Below are 21,231 nucleotides of genomic sequence, written 5' to 3'. Positions count from 1 at the left end.
TTTTTATGTTTATTTAGATTTTGTCACACCCCTTGCCTTAAACTCAAATTTTGGGTGTATTTTGTTTTCCGTGTCCCTGCCGAAATGTCAGGTAGGAACAACCCCAGTGTTAAAACTAAAAGCCCTGTGGTGTTTTTGTCGATTAAGCGAATGTCAAACATAATCAAAAGTGTCAAGGTTCATTTATGGACCCAAATTTTAAATTAAAGTTTAAATATGATATAACCGATATTTGAGCGGGAAAAATTACTAAAGTAGTTCCAGTAACATGCTCTTTCGTATTATTAAATAAAAACAAGATTTCATTAAACATTTTAGGACCCTATTCAAACGCAACGTCGAAATTCAAGTAGGCTTGGATTTTTTCGTTCTTCATGGACGGAAATGTTTCAAGTTTGCTAAATCTGAACCATTTGGTGATTTTTATTATCACTGCGACGGTATATCGACATTTCCAGATAAGGGCTTGTTCATATATGTCATAACGCTGAAATTGGACCTTTTAGACACCCACCCTCCCCCTTGTAACGCTTTTGTATTGATATTTTTCTGTTTTTGTACGATCCGTAACATCGCTAGGACACCCACCCACCCCTCCAGCGTTATGAAATTTGTGAATGGGCCCTAATCGCATTACGTGGATTCATCTTGCAGAGCACAATATTACTTTATACAGTAATACCTCGATATAACGTAACTCGATTTTTATTTTCGTTACGTTATATCGAGGTTACGTTATATCGAAGCAAAATATTTTTTTTCTGAATTTCGTTCATCATGTATTGTTTGGTGAGAATATGGGTCTTATATTGATATTATTGAACTAGCAGGCATTTTCAGTTTATCTCACATATTTTTTTTTAAATATTTTTCAGTATGTATTTTTTTATATTTTCCTTCTTGTTTTATTTTTTACTTTTACCTTTTTATTGCAGTAATCCCTAATGAAATGTATTCAGGAAAAAACTTTGGAGGAATCCTTGAACAGTCGGAGAAACTATAGAAGAAATTCATAGATGAGATCTTTCAGAAATCTTTAAAAATGTTAATGTTGAGCAATCCATGAACATTTCTAGCAAGCAGTTATGAAATTTCAAGAATTTTGTTATGAGGAACTCGTGGTAAAACTCCTGAAGCAAATCTTTTTGTAATTTCTAGACAGAATTTTAGAATGAATGTCCCAAAAATTCTTTGAAAAATGTTTTTTTAGAATTCATGAAGAAATCACTAGAAAACTATCAAAAACAAGAACTATCTTCGAGTAATTTTTCATGCAAAAGTTTCTGAACGAATACATAGTGGAATTTGCGGTAGTATTTTAGGAGAAATTTCTGGGGGATCTCAGGAGGAGGATGCTCAGTTTTTGAAATCCGTGAATATGTTTTTGTAATAAAAAACATCCTTAAAAAAATTCTAGATTTATAGTCTTCAAGAATTACTTGAAGAACCCAATGAAAAAGAATTATTGGAATCTTTCTTAAGAAATTCGTGATGGAATCAATGAAAGATTTCATTTCACATAGAATCCTTGAAGAACCTAGAGTAGTATATAGAATGGTTTCTGCATAAATATTTGTAAAAAGTTCTGCAGAAAATCATAATTAAATTGGTGGAGAAATGCCAAGAAAATTGTTCTTCAGGTTTTTGGACGAATACCTGTACGGTTTTTTGAATAATTTGTGGAGCATTCCAAGAATTATAACTGGATTATCCTTTAAAGTGGCCGCTGGAAGAATTCATGAAAAAATGCTGAAATAATTTATAAATTTCTAGACTCCGGAAAAATATAAGGTATCATATGTGGAATTGTTTGAAGAATTCATAGTTGTATCCACTTTGTATCCTGGAGAAATTACACATGAATATCAGGAGGGTTAACTTGTGGAATTTCTGGAATATCCCTGTCGGAATTATTTTAAGAAAAGATTTTAAGTTTTATACATGAATACCAGGACAGTTTGAGATAAGCCCATGGAGCAATTATTGACAGAATATCTGGAGGCATCTTCAGAATCCGTCGAGAATTTTTGATATCGATTTATGACTGTATTCAGTGATAGTAAATGCTTGAATTGCTCTGATTTAGTATTGGTAGGTGTTTGAATCTTGAAAAAAGTTTATAGCAGTTCATAAACCATGTTTTTAATAAAAATTGTAAAAATAAATGGGGTCAAACAAAAAGTTACGTTAAATCGAGGTAAAAATTACGTTATATCGAGTTACGTTATAAAGAGGTTACGTTATATCGAGGTTACGTTATATCGAGGTATTACTGTAATTTCAAAACCAATGATCAATTTCAAGTTTGTTCTTTGCGATTTTGTAACAAATAAAAACACTGGAAAGCGCACACAGTAGAATAGGTGGCTAGAATAATTAAATGATTTGTGATTGGGGAACTTGTTGCCAGTTCTCTTTGCGCAACTCTTCATTCATAGACTCTGATAAGAATGAAGTAAAACGAGAGCAAAACCGCGGTTGTTCCTTTCCTCTGAGCAACGCCGCGTGTCCTTTTGAGCAAATGCGCTAATAAATATCAATAGTGGTTTCTGCGCTCGTGTACATACACGTTACATGTCACCAACACTATTTAAAGAGTGCTGGTTGAAAATATAAACAAAGATCAGCTGTTCCCAGCAAAATCAAATGGCAGTATTTTCAACCAGCAAATTTGTGCACGTGTTCGTGACACCGCTCGGCGAGAGCTCTATGTCGAGATGAGCACGTTACCAATCTTCGTCAAGTTTTGATTCCTGGATGGAATTTTTTCCAGTGTTTTGTAGAGTTTGCATAACAGAGTCGAACTCAGGCTACACCGTCCGCGAACTTTTGTTCGACGACCGCTAGCACCATCATCTGTCAAATCAGAAACGACAGCGAAAGTCGTCCACAAAACTCCCAAAAGTGTTTCTGGTGCTGTTTCTGTGCGGTAGATTCTCGGGAAGTGTTTTTGAATTTTCTGTTCGTTTTTCCTAGTTTTTTGTACATAAAACCATCCCGAAGCATTACAGTCATAAGTCCGGAATGAATTTCAAATATGAATGTGGAGATTTCTCACAATTCCAGGTAGGAACTCTGACAAATCCCGAGGTTAACCTCTAGAACTTTGTAATCGCCGGGTTGTTGTGTAATCCTTTTGGGACAAAACAACTCTCAAGATTTCCCTTCTATCTGCGATGTTTTTAACAGGAACAACTAAAGAAAATGCGTGATCTGGATGATAAAATCATCTACGCGCTAAACACGTCGTTGCCCACGGAATCCTTCAAGGGACAGGTCAACCCGGAAGCGAAATGCCGGGAACTGCACAAACAGCTCGAGGCGGGCTACGGAGACCGGCAGGAAGCCATCAAGAAGTGCATCCTGGTGTGTGCCGATTCCGTGAAACAGCTGAAGGAGAAGCGCGAGGAGAGCCGGGACGACGTGGTGCTGAATAAGCAGTTTAAGACTGAACAGAGAAAGGTAAGAATCTGATTTAGTTCAGAGGGTTGCTTAAGTTTTAGATGTTGAAAGATCATAACGATATTAGGGCTGGTAGCAGGTCTATTTCTAGAGACTTGGTCACTGCCACAAAAATAGGCAGTATCTCTGCTGATTTTTTCTGGAATACTTTAAAGGGCTCTTCAAGGGATCATCTTTGCAGAAATTCTTTTTAAGATTCCTTCAGAACTTCTCACTTGAATTCTATTTGAAATTCCTCTAAAGATTCTTCAAGGCAATACAGTACCAGATTAACGGCCTAACTGACAAATGTAAACAAACTGAGTATTATTCACCTAACACTTTACTTGATAAATTATAATCATATAATTCACATCTGTTCCTTAAAAATAACGTTTTTCACGAAATAAGTGAGAAAGGCGCATTTGATATTCTTTTTCGATACAAACTCTGATGTCAATTTCGCCCAACTTCCCCCCTTGTGGTAACCGGGCGCATTTGAGATTGAGTATGGCAGCAGGGCGCATTTAAAACTGAGTGTGCAGAAGGTCGATAGTGAAGAAGGTTCGTGTAAAAGAGCGTAGCAAAACGGCGAAGCTGATGATTGTCAAACCAGAAGGACGAGGTCAAAAGGCGCAATCGCTGCTGTCAAACTGAAGGAGACGAAAAACCGAGGGGCGCAACAATTCTAAATTTTGATGAATGGCGCATGATGGATTTTTATTTATTTTAACATGTTATACAAAATATGTAAATAAATTAAATGTTTTGCTGCAAAAGTAATATTGTAACGGATCCTACAAAAATGCATCATGCGATTAAATTGATCGGAAACATAATATAGAATTAAAATTACATCCGCTGAACTTCAAATCTATTTTTCTGAGAATGTATTAGGCTTCACATTCGCCCTAATTCTGACTCTGTATTGAAGGGATTCTGGGACGTTACTTTAGAAATGACTCCAGGAAAATCAATCTGTTTTTGATATACAAAATCTTTTCAAATATTAATATTATTTTGCTCAGTGAAGCAAACAAGTAGACACTTAGTTTTGACAAACCTTATTTGACCCCAGTTGAAAAAAAAACAACTAATAATTTCTTTTTTTTTTTTCTAGCTGCGATTATTGCAAGCCGAACTCAGCGTCGAAGATATCATCCGAGAACGCACTCAAAAAACCTTCAGGGAACGATGCCGGCTATTCGTGAACTTCGATACACTGTAAAACCATTAAAAGTGCCGAACGCCTTGGGCTCATTTCTGGTTGGGCAGCGAATCGCACAAAGACATTAATTGGAAGCCACCCGCAATATTGTTGAGGAAGAGATATGTACTAAAGAGTGTAACAACGTACGCATTTAATCACTATCAGGACGTCAGATGGGAGAACGGTTTCGCTGCAGCAACGAGTCAGCGGAACACTGCAACACACAGTCTGTTTTTAGTTTTTTTTTTGTTAGGAAGATGAGCGTAAAGTTTTTGAGGGAAGGAATCATCCGTTCAAGAGAATAAATTTTATTACATTTGTTATAGCGTATAGAAAGCATACAAACCACTGAAAACCTCGTGAATGGAATAAGGATCGAAATTAAGTTCCATTGTAGTAACTAAATACAGAAAGAAATTTAAATGGTAATTCATTATTGGAAAATCCGAAATGCTATGTTCACTACAGTTATCTTCCTGGTCGAGTTTTGAAACTGAACAATTCAATTAAGGTGACACATCTCGGAATCCAAACATGGCTGACTCAATGGCCGGCTTGTGCACCTACTCGCGAATTTGAAGACACTAATCTGCTCAAAACGGCTGAAACAATGAATGTACAAAGTAGATCTGCTTATTTTTTGCTAGTTTACAAAGCTAAAATAGAAATTGCACTGTAGTATGATGCTTCTTTTTGCGAGATTCGTGTCTTCAAAGTTTTGGTACATCATCGAATTTTGAATCCAAGCTGTTTCACCTTAAGCTTAAGCTTAAGCACCTAAAATTTGGAAATTGAACAAGCCAATTCTGATGTAAAATTTGCCAAGATTCTAATGAAAACCATTTTCCCTATATTTTTATCTCAGTTTTCGTTGTCCAGCAAACGCCAATTTTGAGTTTTCAAAAGTTTTTACAAAATTTAACCTCACTCTTATTCGTCAGCCTCTGAATCAAAATCTTCTAAGGTGTCTATTTTAGTGGATTTTGTATGCAAGTTGTGTGCTGCGAATTATCTACTTGTAGGCGCAGTATTAGTCAGAGAAATGGTTCGTACATGGTAAGTAAATTCTACTCAAATCTAAGCATGATTCTACTCAGCTTGGTTGAAAAAGGAGCAACCATACTCATGCTTTTCTCACAGACAAACAGACGTAACACTTAGAACAAATCTCGATCAAAATCATAGTCACGAGGACATGTGCGCCCAATGCTAAAATTATTGTATTTGGCCGACGGGCCAACAGATGGCGGTAGTGTGCAAACGTCAAACGCGAACAAAAACGATGCGAGCGCTGCGGGTGGTGGATTGGCCACCTACCATATTTTTGAATCGACTGTTAAAAAGTTGGTCGATGGACAATGATGAGAGTGTGACGTCTGTTTGTCTGTGCTTTTCTTCTAGCTAGTGAAGAACTGAGAGTGAAGAATGAGTAAATTTTGATCTCGAGGAGACGTTCAAGTTTGTCCATGCCATTCATGATTCAATCATCGTTACCGTAATCCGGGGGCAAATTGATCACTGGGGTGAATTTGAAGGTCGGTACCGAATAGCATTTCCTTTCAAGGATGCTTAATGCTTTGTTGCCATCACAGACATTCCATGTTTTCTACACGCTAACAAATTTTGTTTTATAATCTACCGAATCCCATTCCCAATCGAACTGCCGTTGTGAACGGTTGTGTGTTTCTCGAGTTGCTAGACACAAGTTGGAATTCTTTCCCGTTCGTGTGCGAAGTGCACCTTTTTCGCGATTTCCCGCTCCCGCGACTGCTCTCCGGCGCTAACCTACCTCCTAGGCTAGCCAGAAAGCATCTCTGCAAGCTGAAGCAGAGCAACCGCGGCCCATAGTGATGGGTCAGAAGGCGGATTCCGCCTCGATCCCTGCCCCGCTGGCCTACAACGGGCAAACCAGCGCCCCGAAGCAAGCCCGCAATGATGCCAACCCGGCGGCTTACAACAGCAGGTTGCTGGCAAGCAATCAGTTTGCATCCCTGCCGGTGGATCAAGTCCCCCAGAAGGCGAAGGTTGCCCCCCTGTTCGCGGCGACGACGGACATCGCGGCACTGCGGACGGAACTGGCTGTGGTGTATACATATCTATTTATCATATCTATAATGATAATTGTTTTAGAATCTAGATCGAAGTCAGTAATAATAATTAAGAAGGCAGCACTGATGAATATTACCACACTGAGAACAGTGTTGCTGTTGAGAATACTATATCAGAGGGTTAAATTAAATGCACAACGCCACTTGATTTGTGCAGACTAAATTTGCATTTATTTCAAATATTTTGTGCTTTCAATTTTACCATGGTACCATTTCGATAGTAAAAATTACTATAACATGGTTAAGAACTTGACCCCGGTCGAACCGAGGATCTTGCGATTATCAAGAGTGAACGCTTACCGCATGGCTATCGATGCGGTTGGATCGAGGGGGACAAAACGTAAATTAGAAGCGTTCATGATAGCTCAATCGTAGATGGTATAGTAAATTTAAAAACATGATCATGCTTGTCATTACTTCAACGCTTGTTTCAGTGCACGCAATAAACATCATTCCTATATTAGGCCCTATTCAATGTTTACTCTTTAGGCTGGGTTCTGTGATTGAACGAAACGTTCCTTGGAAAGTTATTTGAATTTATGTAGACAGTTGATATGAAAGAATCCAACTGACAAAGAGGAAGAGCGAGAGCGAAGAGACAATCGAAAATCCGACCAAGCAGCGATCGTTCACAGAAAGCTGAAATCAGTTTATCGGTTATTGTTGAAAGCAACGGACGTGTTGCGAAGAAAAGTTGAGCTTTCCGGATACGATACTGACGGCCCTCAACATCAAGCCGCTATTCATGCTGTGCCACACCGGAACGATGGTCATGTGCGACTCCCGCAAAGACTACGAGAAGGCCGGCAAGCTGCTGAAGGCAAAGGGGCTGGAGTTTTACACTCACGATGCCCCCGGTAGCAAGCCGCTGAAGGTCATCATTCGCGGGCTCCGGAATACACCCCGGAGGCTATCATCGAGGAGATGGTGTCGGCCGGACTGAAACGTTTTCCCCATCCGGCGAGTGCAAGGAGGGAGATACCGGGACAACCTGTACCTGGCCCACCTGGAGAAAGGTTCCACCACCATGGCGGGACTGACGAGGGTGAGAGCGTTCTTCAACATCGTCGTTGAATGGGAGCGCTACCGCCCGAAGAAACGAGATATGACGCAGTGTGGCAACTGCCTCGCGTTCGGTCACGGGACGAGGAACTGCCACATGAAGCCTCGCTGTGGCAAATGTGCCGGCGCGCACGCCACGATAACATGCCAGCCAATGGAGGAGGGCATCGAGCCGAAGTGTGCCAACTGCGGCGCCAACCACGAGGGCAGCAGTCGTAATTGCCCTAAACGAGCGGAGTTCCTGGCAATCCGCCAGCAAGCATCCGCCAAGAAGCTGGGACGGCAACGCCAGCGCCAACCACCCCCACCGCTGACTGAGGAGCACTTCCCGACTTCCCGCTACCAGGTGCCCAACCTGCCACCGCTTCCACCAACCCACCGGCAGGCATCCCTCCAGCCAGCCACCTCCGTTCAGCAACGCCTAGCGGCCGCCACCGCTGTTCCATCGGTCCGGAATGCGCCCCCTCCTGGATGGGGGAATCCTGGACCCAGTGCTTCCGGCACTCCTCCTTCCTCCGATGACGACGGCTCCCTGTACACGCCGGAGCAAATGTTGGAGTACACAAGGAACCTTTTCCAACGGATACGAGCCTGCCGTTCCAAGTCGGAACAAATCGACGCCGCCAACTCGGTGGTATTTGCTTTCCTTTCCAAATATGGCCCGTGAGGCCATCACCAGGATCGCAAATTGGAACGCTTGTTCCCTCCGGAACAAAGCTATCGAGCTCGTCGAATTTCTAGAAGAGAAAACCATCGACATCGCCATCATCACGGAGACGCACCTCAAGCCTGAGCTGAGCGTCTCCATTCCCAACTATCGACTTGTGCGGCTAGATCGGACCGGCTCTGAAGGAGGGGGAGTCGCCATCGCTTTGCGCCACAACATGAACTGCCGCCTGCTGCCGAGCCTGCAGCTCAAGCTCATCGAGGCCGTAGGAGTAGAAGTGCAAGCTTCGGACGGCCCGATCACCATCATCGCTGCATACTATCCTACGCAAGCGAGCCTCAACGACGGGTCGGCAAAGGCCCTACGACAAAACATCACCAAGCTCACTCGGCGGCACGGGCGGTACATCATCGCTGGCGACCTCAACGCGAAGCACGAATTCTGGGGGAACCCCCGAAGAAATCGAAACGGAATCATCCTGCAGCAAGGCTTGGAGGAGGGCCACTTCAACATCTTGGGCCCGGATCAAGGGGTGGATCACTCTTGATGCATCGAGAAAATAAGATGCATCAGAAATGCATTTCAATGCAATCGTTCTCTAAACTCATGGTTTGCTGTAATTTTTGACTCTAGGTTTGATTGATTGTTGATGAAATGTCAAAATTGTCCTTACTTAATTTACTATTGTGGCTGCTATCTGCTGCATTAATCATCAAAAGCATTGGCCATTCAGAGGAATTAGCACTTCCAGAGTTCTCAATCCAATATTAATTTTTCCGGATCTTTTTGTGGATAGTAAGGCTAAAGTCATATCAGAGAAAAATGACCGTTTTGTTAGCTAATAATGAATTTGAATATTTATTATCGCCGTAGGTTCCATTGCCAAAAAATAGGATATTTCATCGCCCAGCTTGCAACAGAGGTGATAAATCTGTTTCGCATAACCACGATCCACCGTGATGGACAATAGCCAAAATGGGGAGAGTGGAAATAAAGGGAGGGCATGATTGGCGAACTCATTAAGGAAGATGTCCGAATCCATGAAGACATTATAATATAGCAAATTGTAAACCAGAATGAGTAAATCAGAATCCTTGCCAGAATCAACACTGGCGGAGGGTGCTGTTATGGATGGAAACAGTTGTGAAAGAACCCTCAGGAGACTGTTTGGGAATCTCTCCAATGGACATGGATCTAAATTTATATTCATAATTTTGATTGTCAGTTCTGTATTTATGAAGTAAAGTTTATGCATAAACATGGGAGAGGGAGGTGGTCTCAGATTAGACTTTTTTTTATTACAAAAAGTTTGGTCCTTGGTCTCTCAGAGGATGGTTTCACGCATTATGGTCCAAAAAAAACTCCATATGCTGTTGAAGTGCACAAGTTCTCATTCAATGTTATGCTATAGCTCCGCAATCTTCTACGTAAAATATGAGTGATCCTGTAAACTGTAAAGAATATTTCTCCTGTAAACTGTAAAGATTATTTATCCACACTAATGCAATTTCAAAACCGTGAGACTCCGAACAATTTTGACGGTGAAGATCTATCACCTCAAACGCGTTGTCAGCCGAACGTCTCAATCAACTACTAGTGAGTCATTTTACAGCCTAATGCTTTCTGGGAAGAAGATACCGAATGTTTTTGTCCCAAATTTCCTGCAGGTCATCAAAAAAAAAATCATTCTACCAGACCGTCAACTTTTCCTACAATCCTTTCATAACAAACAAGACGCGTTACTATGATAACAAAATGAAGTTTTCAACATCAGGGCTAAGTTGATGTGAATCACGAAAAAATGCATTTGATGCAAATCAATGCACATTTGATGTGCATCAAACAAGTGATCCACCCCTTGCCCCGGATACTCCCACCCGGTTGAGCAGATCGTGAGCCCACGCCTTCATCGACCTTTTTAACACCAACATGGTAAGCATTTCTCAACCGGTCGTCTACCAGGAACTCAGCTCGGACCACTATCCGGTGGTGGTGGAAGTTGGATCCTCGGTCACTGGGACCAGTTCCGGCAGTGTGTCGACACCCACGTCGACTACGAGGTGCGACCCGAGTCAACCGATGACGTCAATCGGCAGCTGCAGGCCATCGAAGAAGCGATCTCCCAGGCCAGGGAGCAACACGTGCCGGCAATCAGTCAGGTGAGCAACCACATACCAATCGATAGACTTACTAAAGATTTGATCAGACTTCGCAACACCATCCGCAGGCAGTACCAGCGAACTGGGCTGCCTGCCCTTAAATCCGATGTCAATCGCATGAACAAAATTATCAAGGCCAGAATGTTGGACCTCAGAAACCAAAATTTTTCAAAAAAAATCCGCGCTCTCCCAGACTGTGCTCAGCCGTTCTGGAAGCTCACGAAAATTTTAAAAACCAAGCCTAGACCAATTCCACCGCTGGTTCCACAAGATAACAATAGCCCCGTAGATCGCTTGATAACACCTGCTGAGAAGGCAGCCGAAATAAGTCGACATTTCGTCAGCTCACATAATCTCGGACACAATATCATCAGTCTGCATGAAGCTGCCGTGAATGAGCATTCAAACAACCACCATCTGATTCCCAACGACTTCTCGGAGGAGTTGGAACCCGCATAGAAAATTACGGTTTGCCTTACTTTTCGAACAGTATGATTCTTTTATCTGTAAATGTTAGTGTACCACAAACATTTGCTTTGATGTTGGACAGTATGGGACCGAAAACTTTCGACTGTATAAAACGTTTTTCGTAACCCATACCAAATAGTGACAGTTTGTTACAGTGTCCAAACATTGTTGAATTATATAGAGATGTATGCACGCGAAATATTGTTATAATATAAGATCACAATTTGTCATTCTGTTTGTGCCTATTTTTGCGGATCAAACTTACACAGATAACTATCACTATTTGTTACTCTTATCCGACAGTTCGACAAATAGTTCCAAGTATTAATACACATCTGAAAAATACTACTGCGACTGAGTGAATTTCATACAGTGATTAACAATAATTTGCATTCTCGCACAATTTTAACAATAAAGTTTAACAACGTTGTTATCCAATCCGCATTGTTTAACTTTTTGCAAATGAAAAATTATTTTATTCATCCTGCATGAAATACTTATATTCAAAAACCTGTGGACTGTTTTGAGCGTGTATGTTTTGGTTTGTCTGAGAAAAAAAAAATAAAAAAAAAATAATAGACCATTTCCGTCAGACCTTACCCCCTATTTTTATATTTTTCTTAGAAAGACGATTATTTTTAATGATTATTGACGCTTTCAGATCTAATTTATATGCACTCCTGATTTTATTGTAAATTTTTGAAAATTCGAGAATTCACCACATTTTGAGTAGTGCGGCACAGTTGTTTCAACCCTGTGGGTAAACAAAGTGGAGATTTTCCCACAACTTTCAATCTCACCCCTGCGCTGATTGTTTGTAGATATGACGAAATGTCAATGTCAAATCAAGCACACGAGACGACACGACAAAATGGAGAAATCTGAGGTCCGATGGGCAAGCCCATCCTTTACTATTGTACCGTAAAACGGGGTAACTTTGATAGTTTTTTCGAAGAAAACTTGAATATTTTTGCATGCTGTTTCAAAGATTTACAATTTATATTTTTAAAACAAGTACTGGCATCCTAGCTATCGATTACAGTCGATAAATTGGCAAAAGATTCATTTTGAATGGATATATAATTTTTCATATAATCGAAAGTTGGTTTTCTGTTTTGGGGTAACTTTGATAATGGAGTATGATTCGAACAAAATTGAATGAATAACGAACATTTGTAGGGCATTGCATACCTCTAGGCGTTTAACTTTATATGTAAATTTCTGACTTAAACTACAAAAATGGTCCCAGTTTGTGAATATGCTTTTCGCTAAGAGATTTGAGACCGTATTCAAGTTCTATGATAACTAGGCTATCAAAGATAAGTGGCCAACTATTCAAAACTACATCAAATAGTGATCGTATAACAGATTGTTTATAAGCGTTTTGAAAATGCTAAAATTGTGCAATTTTTTTAAATTAGTATAAAAAGCCTAAAATGTTCTTGATTTAAATAAAACCCGCTCTTACATGAAGTGTCATACTAATATTCTTTAGTTTTGCATTCGTTTTTCTTAACTGATTAACAGAAATTATGATATTTCATTTAGTATGCGGTGGGTTATGCACTATCAAAGTTACCCGCATTATCAAAGTTACCCCGTTTTACGGTACTTATAACAAAAACTTTTACCGGAAGACGACTGCTAATAGACCGTTTTAAGCTTAGCAAGTGATGGAATTCTCCTTGGAAGCATTTCTGCAACGCTGCAGAACGTTTTCTACAAGAGGGGCATATTGGCCGGTTTGTTTTGAAACGTCAAGAATTGGACCGTTTGCAGATAACGTCTTGTACTCGCTTTAGAAGCTACCTGGCAAGAAAAAGTTGCATGCAAAGCATGATTAACTAAGTAAATAACACTTTGACACCAAAAACTGTATAAGTAATGGATTTGCCACTGCGATAGAGCAGTTTTTCCTAAGGGGGCCTATACCTGTTTACCCTACCGTTTGATATCTGCTGCTTATGTCGTCAAGCTGTTCCGGAACCATATGACCAATGGATTATACATTAGTGTGGGACAAAATTTAGATTCTCGCTCCAGTCCACTATTGAGCATAGACTATTCAGAAATTTTGCCCGATTTTGTTATTATTGTTATTTCTTTACGTGTTAATCAACGTCGCCTTGCCAATAGGTTTTCATTGAATAACTTTTTCCACAAGCATCGGATTACTTTGCAGTCTTCGGCAATGTTGATCATCGTAGTGATACCTATCGAGATCTGTGCTCAGAATTTTTATAGAGGTCAGTGGGAGACCTCTGGCGATTTTTCTTTGCAAAAGTAAGTTTTCCCATAGTAAATCCCATACAAACTTTGAACAGCTGGCGCTAAAATATAGTTTCTCCGATCGAGCTGAAATTTTGCACAGTTGTTATGGAACCTAAATGCAATCCAAAAAGTGGACTGGAGCGAGAATCTAAATTTTTCATATAACCGTGTCCCAGGCTATTATACGTACTTCCCCATTTTACCACTCTCGTAGGTCTCCCCGAAAAATCCTCCACGTCCACAACATATGTCCCCTTCATCTTCCTGCCGGAAGCCTCTGCCGTGTTCCGCGATAGTTCTCGAAAAGGGTTCTGCTCTCCTTCGGCTCTGTGCCCAGCGGCAATCTGGGGACGAAGATTTCACCGTGCGACGGCGTCCTGTTTCAATTACTCGATTCCAATGAAACCTTCAGTAATCCAAATAGAATGATGTGCCAAACAAGGATCTCTTGCAATTTAGAAAAGGCGATCTTCCGGATGTCACCAAAATCTTCGCAACCCTCAGCCAACCACAAAACCGAGCAGGAGCAAGCGGAGCACCACAGTAGCCACGGCGATGGAGATGAAAAGAATTCCCGCCGTTGTCATGAAAGATTTTATCGTGCCCGATCCGTTCTACCATCAAATTAGTAGAACTACGACGATGGGAAGTGCTCGAGCAGTCTCGACACAAATAAAAACGGGGCAATAATTTTTGGTGTCAAAGTGTTATTTACTTAGTTAATCATGCTTTGCATGCAACTTTCTCTTGCCAGGTAGCTTCTAAAGCGAGTACAAGACGTTATCTGCAAACGGTCCAATTCTTGACGTTTCAAAACAAACCGGCCAATATGCCCCTCTTGTAGAAAACGTTCTGCAGCGTTGCAGAAATGCTTCCAAGGAGAATTCCATCACTTGCTAAGCTTAAAACGGTCTATAAGCAGTCGTCTTCCGGTAAAAGTTTTTGTTATAAGTACAATAGTAAAGGATGGGCTTCATTTACAACGAGGCTTGCCCATCGGACCTCAGATTTCTCCATTTTGTCGTGTCGTCTCGTGTGCTTGATTTGACATTGACATTTCGTCATATCTACAAACCCTCAGCGCAGGGGTTTTGAAAGTTGTGGGAAAATCTCCACTTTGTTTACCCACAGGGTTGAAACAACTGTGCCGCACTACTCAAAATGAGGTGAATTCTCGAATTTTCAAAAATTTACAATAAAATCAGGAGTGCATATAAATTAGATCTGAAAGCGTCAATAATCATTAATAATAATCATCTTTCGAAGAAAAATATAAAAATAGGGGGTAAGGTCTGACGGAAATGGTCTATTGGTTGATTGCACAAATCGAAAGTATTGAAATGTGTTGAAAGTAATGTTTTTAAAATAATCCCGGTTATTTTGGTACGTAATACAGATTCTGATGGGTGCGCTAAAGCTATTATCAAAAGAAAATTATGTGAAACTAGCCCGAACGGTGGTCGTACTGCTGCCTTTAATGCGCCCCTAATGGGAGAATCACTACGGAAAGGTTGATGGCGACCGGATCAGCCAAAATCATCGGAAATAACAATCAGGTAAGTTTGCGGATCCTATCAATAACTAAAATAAAATGCCCAAAACTCGATGTCCCTATTTACTATCACATTTCCATTTCTTTTCACACCGGCAGGACAGGTCCCATCTGGAGGATTTGCCCAAATAGAGCTGAGTTTTGCTACGGAGAAAATTGCAATCACCCACCTCAGAATGTTTAGCTGTCGAATCCGATGCGATCATGTTGCATTTAGAAGGGGAAGTTGTGTTCGGTTAACCATACTTCTATTTAAGTAGCAATAATTCGAACACCATTGAAAATACAATAGCATGGCAAGTTTATTCTACGCTTAATCCTACAGTTGAATAAAAGTAAGATTCATTTATTTAAAGATGTTTGATTGTTTCTTATTTGTCATATTCGTGTCGGAAAATGTATTAGGCAAAGTGCTAAAATAGCATTTTTGTTCGTTTTGTTGCGTTTCAAACTTTTAGTTTTGGTGTTTGAAACTTTTTTTTTAATTTATATGCATTACCGCTTTAAGGTGCAAGCGAAAATAGCTCAAAAGTCAGAACTGAAAAAGCAGTTTTCTCCTTTTAGAACAATAAATTGATGAAAAAAAGAACACACAGCCTTTTTATTTGGCAAATAAAAGAGCTGTGTGTTTTTATTTTCTTCGATTTGTTTATTGAAAAAGAGAAAACTGCTTTTTCAGTTTTGACTTTTGCTCCATTTTTACTTGGGCCTTAAAGCAACAAAATGTATAAAAATCTATTTTTGCACATTGCATTATCCCTAATCCGATGCGAAGAAGGATATTGTTTCTTATGTTTTAAGCACAAAAGAACAGTACAGCAAATAGTGGAAGTACTGTATGACACCGTATATGAATAATAACACATACACTATTCGGTTTGAATTCAACTTAATGGGTCAAATGTATCAACATTATTTGGTTTACAGTAAACAGGTCAAAAAATGGAGAGTATACCCACCGTTTCGTAAATTGTAAACGAAAAAATTTGTTCGGGAAAATCGTCGTTTTTTATGGTTACATAACTTAACCGCCTATTCCCCACACTGTTATTTTTCCAATTACTATTTATGAAACTGTGAAACCCGTTCGTGGTAGGGTTGCTTTATTGTTAAATAGCATATCATACCAAATTATTCTGGTATTGTTACAAATGGTTGTGGATGTTTTGGGAAATGACTCTTGTATGGTTCCTAATTATGCGGGAAATCACAGCTGACGAACTCTCGACCTATTTAAAACACTCCAAAAACATGAAGGCCCAGGTTTCGACAACACCATGAACTTGGAACTCAAGCACTTGAGTGTCCAGTTCTACGATCACACTCATCTTATGTGAAAACTTCCCAGCTACAACTTTGCCGAAGGCCACATTTTGATGGGACGTAAGGATAATTTGTTATTATTGATAACAAAGTCTAAATCATGCTGAGATGATCATTCAATTACTTTCAGAGCAACACTGCTTTTTTGCTGCAGAACATAGTAGCCTGGATTTTTGATCTATTCTTCCCCCCAGGAGCACCACTGTTGCCTGCCGAACAGTTGATGAAGCAAACTACATGCAAACCAACTTTATGATGGTGAATAACAATTTATCCAGACGTCCAATCAAAAAGTGGTCTTCGGCAAAGTTGTAGCTGGAAGAATTTCATATTAGGACAGTTTGTTCACTTTTGCATAAAATATTATGACGAAGAGATAGAGGGCTGAACACAAAAGATTGGCGTTTCCCATAGTAATCTCCATATAAACTTAAAATGGCGTGTGCTCAGTCAAATTTCTTTCGAATCACTTCAAATTTTGGGAAGATGCTATTTACCATAATTGAAATCGTTTAAGCATAGGGGAGCAAAAATTTCAAAATTTGCATCACTCTACTGTTCACCTCCGATATGCCCGCACTCCCAGGAGGCGGCACCCTGTCTCTGTTCGCAGATGACACCTCCATCGTCTACAGTGGTAGAGTGATCAGAGTGCTCACGGCAAAACTCCAACGAGGCCTGGATGTCCTGACAGAATACCTCACCAGCTGGAAGATATGTATTAACGCGGCGAAGACCCAGGTCATCCTCTTCTCTCACTCCAGATCCCCCAGACTTGTTCCGGCTGTGGATTGTAAAATCACCCTAAACGGCACAGCGGTGGAATGGTCCAACGAGGCCGATTATCTAGGCTTGACTTTGGACAGCAAGCTGATCTTTCGACAACAAGTCGACAAAACGGTCACGAGGTGCAGCACGATGCTGCGAATGTTGTATCCCCTCATAAACCGTAGGTTGACACTGTCCCAAAAGAACAAGCTTGCAAACAAATTATCCGTCCCGTTATCGAGTATGGTATGCCGATCTGGGAGAGCTGCGCTAAATCACACCATCTCAAACTCCAGAGGGTTCAGAACAAGTTCCTGAGAATGGCCCTGAACGCCCCAAGGAGAATGCGAAACTCTGAGGTCCACCGTCTGGCCGAGATACAAACCCTTGAAGATCGCTTTAGTGAGTCTATCGATAGGTACAGGGCTCGTTGCCGCACGTCAGACCAGCAGGTCGTCCGCGCTATAGTCGCACCCCCCTAGGTTATCAATTTTTTTTTACTTGTGTATATAGTAGTTAGGTTATCAAATTTTTAAAAATTACCAGAGCTCCAAAGAGCCAAATTGTCAAATTAGAATAATCAAATTTAAATTCCACAACACCATTGTCGTGACGTATTACAAAAACTTCCGAATTTCAAAATTCGGCCGGCTCCAACCGACTTGGCAGAAAACTTCCGTAAACGAAAATCACGCCTAATCGTGTTAACGTTAGCCAACAGAATGATTTATCAAAGACGACGCCGGCTCTTTGACCCTATATTGTCAGTGCAGACATAATCAAGAACGAACACTAACTTCGCTCAAGTATTTCGCGCGACCAAAACGTCGCTGGTCGCTGGCGACCTTTTCATGTTAGTGCTCGAGCGAAACAGTCTATTTCAATGCGTCGCTGGAGCACTAAACTGCAAAGCGCTCAACAGTCCAGCGACGCGACAGTTAAGCGACGTTGCAGCGATTACTCGGATGCACAATATATTTGCTCGTATTCTTGGGTTGGAGTTGGTCTGGTTGGTCTCTAGAAGCTCAATCGGTCGTCTCCGTCTTTCTGAAGCGGAGTGCTTAAAGATTACACGCTCTCCCTTTTCAACGCACCTTCGATGTGCGCGTGTCGTACGTTCGGAATCACGTTGGTTTGTTTCTAACCACCCGAAGTTCTCGCGCCTATTTTTCCACTCTACTCGTCATGCCGAAGCTTGCATCTCCACTCGACACAATCCGATTCCCAAGCCACATACAAATGCTCTCTCTTTCGCGATAATGCTATAAATGAATCATATTTATTTTATGCAGTTCATTCCTGTGGCTTCTTTTTTTTTTGTTTTTGTTGCATCGTTTCATGTTCCCGTATTTTATAGCAGGTGCCAAACACACTGAACCTTTGCTAGGCAAGTTTTTCTTATCACGCTTTTCATAATAATTATTTTATTTCATTATGCACCTTTATCTACTACAACCATATCAAAACGACCAAGATTGAAAGGCCCCTGGCCGACCAATTTAGATGTAAGAATAATTGTACCCCCCAAATCAAACATGAAATAAATATGAATTAAATCGAATCTACCGAATCCATAGTAGAATTAAGAACTGCACCAACGATTTTCAACCGACTACAAAAATCTGTTAACTTTACTATAATCTGGTACAAATCACTGAGCAGTGCAGTAAATGTGACGATATCCATAGTAGTATCCACTACAAAGCATTGTATTTCAATCCACGACACCCACCGTACAACACAGTGTGGTCAAAAATACAATGCCAAACTGGTCAAATCTTAAATGTTTCTGGTCATAAATACTGCAACTGTGGTTAAATAAACCGAATATATTTTCTTGCACGGAGACGGAATTCAACTCAATTTTGGGTTGTTTCAACGCAATTCCGTAGTTGAGCCCAATTACTCAATTTTGGCTAAATTTCCAAGGTCCCCACTAGGTAGTTTGGCTTTAATTCCATTAGAAAAATATACTCAATTTTGGGTTGATTTAACGCAAAATTGAGTTCTTTAGACCCAAACATAAGAAAAGTTGCATTTACCCAAATTTGGCTTATTGGGCCAAAGTACCCCCGTTGGGTAGATGCAGCTCTCTCTATTTTTGACAACATTCGTGTGGGAGAAAGAGAAAACCGAGAGATTTTGGGTTGAAACTAAAGTCGATATACTTAATTTTGGGTAAAGTAAACTCAAAAATTAGGTAAAAATATTTCTCCGTGTGTGTAGTGATGTTGCACTGAAATGAATTTTATTGTAGAAACTACTGAATCCATGGTAAAATTAAGAACTGCACCAACGATTTTCAACTGACTACATTAATCTGTTAACTCTACCAAAACATAGTCAACATCACTACACAAGAAAATTTCTTCTGTTGATTTAACCAGAGTTGTAGTATTTTTGACTAGAAACATTCTTGATTTGAGAAGTTTAGTATCATACTTTTGACCAGACTGTTTTGTACGGTGGGTGTCATGGATTGAAATACAATGCTTTGTAGTGGATGCTACTATCGACATAGTCAAATTTACTGCACTGCTCAGTGATTTTCACCAGATTATAGTAAACTTAACAGATTTTTGTAGTCGGTTGAAAATCGTTGGTGCAGTTCTTAATTTTACCATGGATTCAGTAATTCCTACAATAAAATTCATTTCAGTGTAGTTTATAGATGTCTATTGATGATTTTCAGTTATTTCATTTTTATTAAGGTCAGTTTTGCATAAAAATATTCACAGTTTTTGAAGGTGTTAGCAATACTGTTGGAAATATCGATACTAAACAATCCGTTGGTGCTAAGCCAGCATGTAAACTTTGAGTGTTAAAAATGTTGTGTAAGCTTCAGTGTGATCTGCTGAACTCATTTTTGAAATCGTACAGCATTAATAGTTTTTTGCTCATAAAAAAAAAGACAATTTACACCGTCTTCAGCCAAAGGCTGCACAGACTGAACAATCACGAACATTAGGCAACGGACAACACGGAACACTCAGTAGCCCAGTGATGAATTTTTCGTTTGACGAAAAGTTTCCACCGACTGGAGCGGGAATCGAACCCACGCTTCGGGGCACAATACGCCTAAACGACTGATGCCGCTAACCGCACGGCCACGAAGCCCACAAAACCGTTTATTATTGACTAACGTGCTTATTTCAAGGGAAATTGCATACATTTAGGCGTGTTATGCAGATTTACAAAGTTTAATTTTGCAATAAAATGATGATTTACACGAGTTGTAAGAATTTTGACATCATTTTCAGATTCTGCAGACTCAAATTTAGTAGGTAGGAAAATTTTACATTCTAGAATATGCTTTATTATATAGTGATCAATTTCGCCCCAATGTGTCATTTTCAATTTACGATATTAAAACTAATTTTATGAAATGTTAAATTTTATTTTTTAAAAAATTGATTACGTTAACTGATAGAGATCAATAAAGTACTGATTTTACCGAAATAAATTTGACAATTTTTGGATTCCAAACGAAAACATGATAAAAAGTTGTGAAATAGTGATCAATTTGCCCCCGGATTACGGTAGTCAACTAAGGATCACTTTTCATATAGGAAAATATGATTGAATCTCAAGGTGACGCTGTATAATACCGAATTACCATCGCCACACTGCAGATTATAATTATTTTTTATGAATATATAGGCTTTTCAACTTGATATTGCTGTTTGCATTTAAGGTGCAAATCTTGACTAAATAAGCTCCAAATGCGGTAAGACAAAACAATCAAAGGACACCTAGCAACGATTACTCATATCACCGCCAACCTAGCAAAGAAAAGCTATCTTTGACATCGGGTTGCTTGTGGAAAATCTTACCCCGTTTAGTGTTCCCGCATTTGATATTTGCATTTCAAACGCACACAGCAATACCTACCTACTAAGGACTGTTCATTTTAAAAGTGGACAACTTGCAGATGAAATATCTTTATAAATTATTGATAAAATCGTCTTCGGTTTTCTGTATATCGTTCGACTAATGTTGTACAATATTGTGATAATAAAAAAGCCACCAAAATATTTAAATTTCCCGCGAATAAAGCACAAAGTTTAGAATGGTCGATTTTTGAAGGTTTTCAAAACCAATGATTGTTAGCAATTTTGTGGAAAATTCGACAAATTTTATTTTTTATTTTCAAAAAAGGCTAGTTCTTCGGAAGCATCATCAATCAAAATCCTGCTGCAAAA

At 39.9% G+C, this 21,231-nt stretch overlaps 1 protein-coding gene and 2 long non-coding RNA genes across 3 annotated transcripts; all 3 read left to right on the top strand.

Moving 5' to 3' along the window:
- The first annotated feature begins 2,864 nt into the window (after positions 1-2,864).
- On the top strand, positions 2,865-5,074 carry LOC5574060 (coiled-coil domain-containing protein 58). The gene is made up of 3 exons (XM_001661087.2): positions 2,865-3,066; positions 3,190-3,462; positions 4,562-5,074. The coding sequence occupies exons 1-3, from the start codon at positions 3,025-3,027 to the stop codon at positions 4,667-4,669; spliced, it is 423 nt and encodes a 140-aa protein (XP_001661137.1). The 5' UTR covers positions 2,865-3,024; the 3' UTR covers positions 4,670-5,074.
- A 3,947-nt stretch (positions 5,075-9,021) lies between these two features.
- Positions 9,022-9,769, top strand: LOC110675267. Its single transcript, XR_002499318.1, has 2 exons — positions 9,022-9,283; positions 9,362-9,769. It is a non-coding gene; the product is annotated as an uncharacterized LOC110675267 (long non-coding RNA).
- Positions 9,770-14,682: 4,913 nt separating this feature from the next.
- On the top strand, positions 14,683-15,297 carry LOC110675266. The gene is made up of 2 exons (XR_002499317.1): positions 14,683-14,942; positions 15,038-15,297. It is a non-coding gene; the product is annotated as an uncharacterized LOC110675266 (long non-coding RNA).
- Positions 15,298-21,231: the final 5,934 nt, after the last annotated feature.

This window comes from Aedes aegypti, chromosome 2, assembly GCF_002204515.2.
Source record: "Aedes aegypti strain LVP_AGWG chromosome 2, AaegL5.0 Primary Assembly, whole genome shotgun sequence".
NCBI lineage: Eukaryota > Metazoa > Arthropoda > Insecta > Diptera > Culicidae > Aedes > Aedes aegypti.
The sequence above is the reverse complement of the archived record's forward strand: the minus strand, read 5'-3'. Positions and strand labels throughout refer to the sequence as shown.

Bases quoted from the DNA above. Each gene is read 5' to 3' on its own strand.
- LOC5574060 (XM_001661087.2), top strand. From the start codon at position 3,025: ATGAATTTCAAATATGAATGTGGAGATTTCTCACAATTCCAG. The intron at 3,067-3,189 runs GTAGGAACTCTG...TGTTTTTAACAG, and splicing joins GAGATTTCTCACAATTCCAG to GAACAACTAAAGAAAATGCG. The intron at 3,463-4,561 runs GTAAGAATCTGA...TTTTTTTTCTAG, and splicing joins TTAAGACTGAACAGAGAAAG to CTGCGATTATTGCAAGCCGA.